The following is a 3,891-nucleotide window of genomic DNA, read 5'->3' on the forward strand; positions in this document are numbered from 1 at the left end:
CTCCAACTGCACCCCTGGGTTCCCATTCTACAATACTTCCCCCTATTGCTTAAAAACAGCTTCATAAGCAGAGAGGATTCAACTCAGCCTGCACAGGGGGAAGGTACTACATGATTTTCCATTCAGGAAACAAACATGGGGACAATTAGGTACCCTCCTCCCTGGTGCTCGGGTCCGTAGGCTAGATTGTTATTCCTTTAAGAAAGGGTTGTAGAAAAGGACAGTAAAAGAAATGGACTTGCTGGGAAAAGTCCAAGATACTGGCACAGATGAATGGAGACTGGGATAAACAGCTTTATTGGGAAGCACAGTGAGAGAAACAGAGTAAGACCAGAGAATGATTCAGATGAAAAGAGCTCACCAAGAAATGAGGTTCCAAAATGGCACCCACATTAGCCTATTCAAAGGAACTCTCTTTCCCAGAAGGCAATGGACTGAGCACACTGCACAGTCTGCTGGGAAATGTAGTTCCCACACCCATTCGCATGAGACTACCACCCCCAGACCAACTTCCTTGGTAATACCACACCCCCCCTTCTCCTTCTCCCACATAAATTACAAAATGAATTTTTAAAAATCACATTTTCCAGATACTAAAATGTTCTTCAGCATTTGGCTCAAAGGACACACATCTTCAGAAAGGAGTACTCCCCTCCCCCCAATCTAGGAGTTAAAAAAATGGACTTCCTCAGGCCAATTGAGATCCTTTCCTCACCTTCGCCAGTCAATTGGGCAAAGGGGTGAATAGGGTTGGGCTGAGGTTGGGGCTTCAGGCTATCTTCCCCCAGCACAATATGGCGTCCAAGGCTTGATGGGAGAGCTGGGGTGGTGTGACTTGGGGGGAGGAGGGCCCAGGATTCAGTCAGAGTCACTGCTGGAAGAGGAGGAGGAGGAGGAAGAATGCTGCAGGGGAATGGGAAATTGGAGAGGAGATATTATCAGACTTTGAACTCTGACCCTGTGAAGTCCCCCCACTCCCACCCCATTCCCCATCTAGCTAGTGTGTACCCTCTCCTTCCCTCCCATACAAGGTGCACCTATGGTCAATAACTCACACATAGAACATCACAAATACACTGAAAACAAGTTTCTCCCTCTGGGATGACTGCTAAGTTAACAGCTCCAAAGAGCCCAAGTTACTGCAGGGAACTGACATGAATCCACTTGCAATAGGGTGCCTCCCTCTCTTCCTGATCTCAACCAAGCGGGTTCATGAGGAGGATCCCTTTAGGAGCAGATGAGGGGAGCCTCTTTTGAGAAGGCATATAGTACAGTGATGTAAAAGAATGAGTCTTTAGCAAATAAATGTTTGCTGAATACTTGAAGCACCTTCAGTACAGACAATCCACACAAATTAAGGGGATCCCTACTCTTACCCAAGAAACCTGGACTTGGGGGCAAAGAGGGTTGCATTTAAAGTGCTTTACAAACTTTATAGTGCTCTAAAAATGTAAGCAGCCCAGACTGCCTACACACATAGCTCCTTTCTCAGCAAGGGTAAACATTTATTTTCCAACATTTGCTGCTCTAAGGTGATTACCATATCACTAGAATGAAGGAGATTTAGACATGCCCCAGCCTCAGTATCTCCCCACCTCTCTAGTCCCAGGTGGATTCTAGCCCTCTGAATGGTCAGATGACCTCTGACCCATGCTAAGGAACACTATACGAGAAGGATCAGTGTCCCCAATGTGAGAGATCAGAAATCCTAGGTTCCCAGACTGAACTAGCCTGGCAATCTGATGGCAGAATAGTCTACTCAACCCTAAGGAGTCTCAGTTTAATTACATAATAGCAGCTGGTGTGTCTATGGGCCTTTAGGTAAATAAAGTACTTTCTGTTCACTATCTTACTGGAGTCTACAACACTATGAGGTAAGTAGGGCAGGCACTTTTTAACTATATTTTTATATATTTAACTATATTTTAACTATATAACAGATGAGAAAACAGAGACTCTGAGAAGTTAAATAACTTGCCCATGGCCACACAGCTAGTAAGTAATGAAGGCAAGATTTAAACTTGGGTTTTTCCAAACTCCATTTTCTAGCTAGTTTTCTTAATGACACTGATAGGGAGAGTCAGTAAGACAAGCCAGAAAATAATTAAGGTGAAGAAGAGAAAGGAGAGAGGAGTCTGGCCCAAGTATTTCCTTACAGAGTCAAAGGACAAACTAATTAATACATTGGCTTGAAGGTCACAACCCTTCTCAAGATCTCCAAATCTCAATCTCTGTCTCTCTCTCTTCCTCTCTCTGTCTCTGTCTGTCTCTCTGTCTCTCTGTGTCATATATATATATATATGTCTCAGCACCCCGGAAGGGTGTGAATCCCTAATCCAGTACAACTAGAAACATTGGAAACCCAGATAATCTGAGTCACTGGTCAAAGGTTATGCCCAGCCTCACGGGTTCAGAGCTGAAAGGAAGGGCCTTGGAGTGGTTATGTATGTCAACCACTTGATTTTCCTCAAGAAGCTGAGCCTTCTAGGGGTGAAGAGACTTGATCAACATTAGGGAATAATAAAAAGCAGAGGCAGGATTAACACCCAGTTTCTAGGCCTGGGTTCTAAGGCCAGCAAGCTTTCTCCACTAGCAGCAAGCATGCGTGGCAATACAGAGGGCAAATCCATCTAACCATGCCAGGGACTTTGATCATACTCCCCATTCCAACCCCAGCAGGGCCACCAGAGAAACTGACCTTGCCATGTTTGTGATGTTTATGCATTTTCTTATGAGCCTTCTTCATCTTTTTCCTCATCTTCTTATCCATCACTATACCCGGCCCCACCATCCCTGGAGCCAAGGGATTCACAGAAGGCACACAAGGGCCAGGATGTGGGTACTGTCCTGGGGGAGGGTGGGGACCTAAGGGTGGGCACCCTGGGTACCCTGGCTGATGCCCAGGGCCAAAAGCTCCAGGAGGATAAGCTGGATTCCCTGGGCACCCCCCTGGGGGGGTAGGAAAGGTACATGGAGGGTATGCAGGATTGGCTAATGGTGGGTGGATAGGGTTAACCCCTGGGCACCCAGAAGTTGAAGGGGGTACAGGTCCCCCTGGAGGGTACATCCCTGGCTGCCCTAGATGAAGAGAGAGAAGCAGAGAATAAAAAGTTACCAGCAAAGTCCAGCCTCTTAGAACCAAAGAGGAGTGGTGGGGAAGGGGCTGGGACTTTATTGTGCCCTCCTTCCTTCAGGCAGGAAGGAGGGTAGGAGTAAGGAGGGAAGGGGGGGTCTCAAGTGGGAGGACACGGTGGCAGGGGAAAAAAGGGGGAGGGGAAATAAACAAAGTCTTGTGTGTGTTGGGGAGCAAAAGGGATCAGGGAGGTCAAGGGAACTTTTGCTTCATAAGAGAGCACATAAGAGGCACAGAGACCAAAGCTCCCCACCTCTGTGGAGCTCTAAGGGGTAGAAAAGAGACACCTACCTGCACCAGGATACATGGTCCTCGTTCTGTCCCCTACAGGGAAAGAAAAGACAAGGAAGGAAAACAAAAACTCAGAGATCAGGAAGGGGCAGGGAGGGTGGCACAAGTCTCTCACTCTCCCAGGGATCGAGGACTGATCCCCCACCCCAGTCTCAGCTCACTTTTGGAAGATGAGACCCTATCAGCTCCAGCCTCGCAAATGGGGTGAGGGAGTCCCCCACTCTGCCTCCACCCTGGCTTAACTCCGCTGCCCTTTCCTCCTCACTCCTGGGCACACCTAGCAGATGAATCAGGCGGGGAAAGCCCAGGAATCCAAGAGTCCCTACTCCTCCAGCCCGCACCCCCTTTCTCGGGCTGGGGAATAGGAAGCGATCAGAGTGTCTTCGAGCGTATCTTACAGCTCTGGAGGGGAGGGTACAGAAGGAAACTGAAGGGACCAGCCCCTCCCCCCCATGTCCGAGAAGTGG

At 48.2% G+C, this 3,891-nt stretch overlaps 1 protein-coding gene across 1 annotated transcript; it reads right to left on the minus strand.

The window, feature by feature from the left end:
- Positions 1-274: 274 nt before the first annotated feature.
- Positions 275-3,457, minus strand: PRR13 (proline rich 13). The gene is made up of 3 exons (XM_044677821.1): positions 3,425-3,457; positions 2,699-3,078; positions 275-903 (listed from the first exon to the last, which is right to left on the minus strand). The coding sequence occupies exons 1-3, from the start codon at positions 3,438-3,440 to the stop codon at positions 859-861; spliced, it is 441 nt and encodes a 146-aa protein (XP_044533756.1). The 5' UTR covers positions 3,441-3,457; the 3' UTR covers positions 275-858.
- Between the last annotated feature and the right edge of the window lie 434 nt (positions 3,458-3,891).

Source organism: Gracilinanus agilis, chromosome 5 (genome assembly GCF_016433145.1).
Source record: "Gracilinanus agilis isolate LMUSP501 chromosome 5, AgileGrace, whole genome shotgun sequence".
In the NCBI taxonomy this organism is placed as follows: Eukaryota; Metazoa; Chordata; class Mammalia; order Didelphimorphia; family Didelphidae; genus Gracilinanus; species Gracilinanus agilis.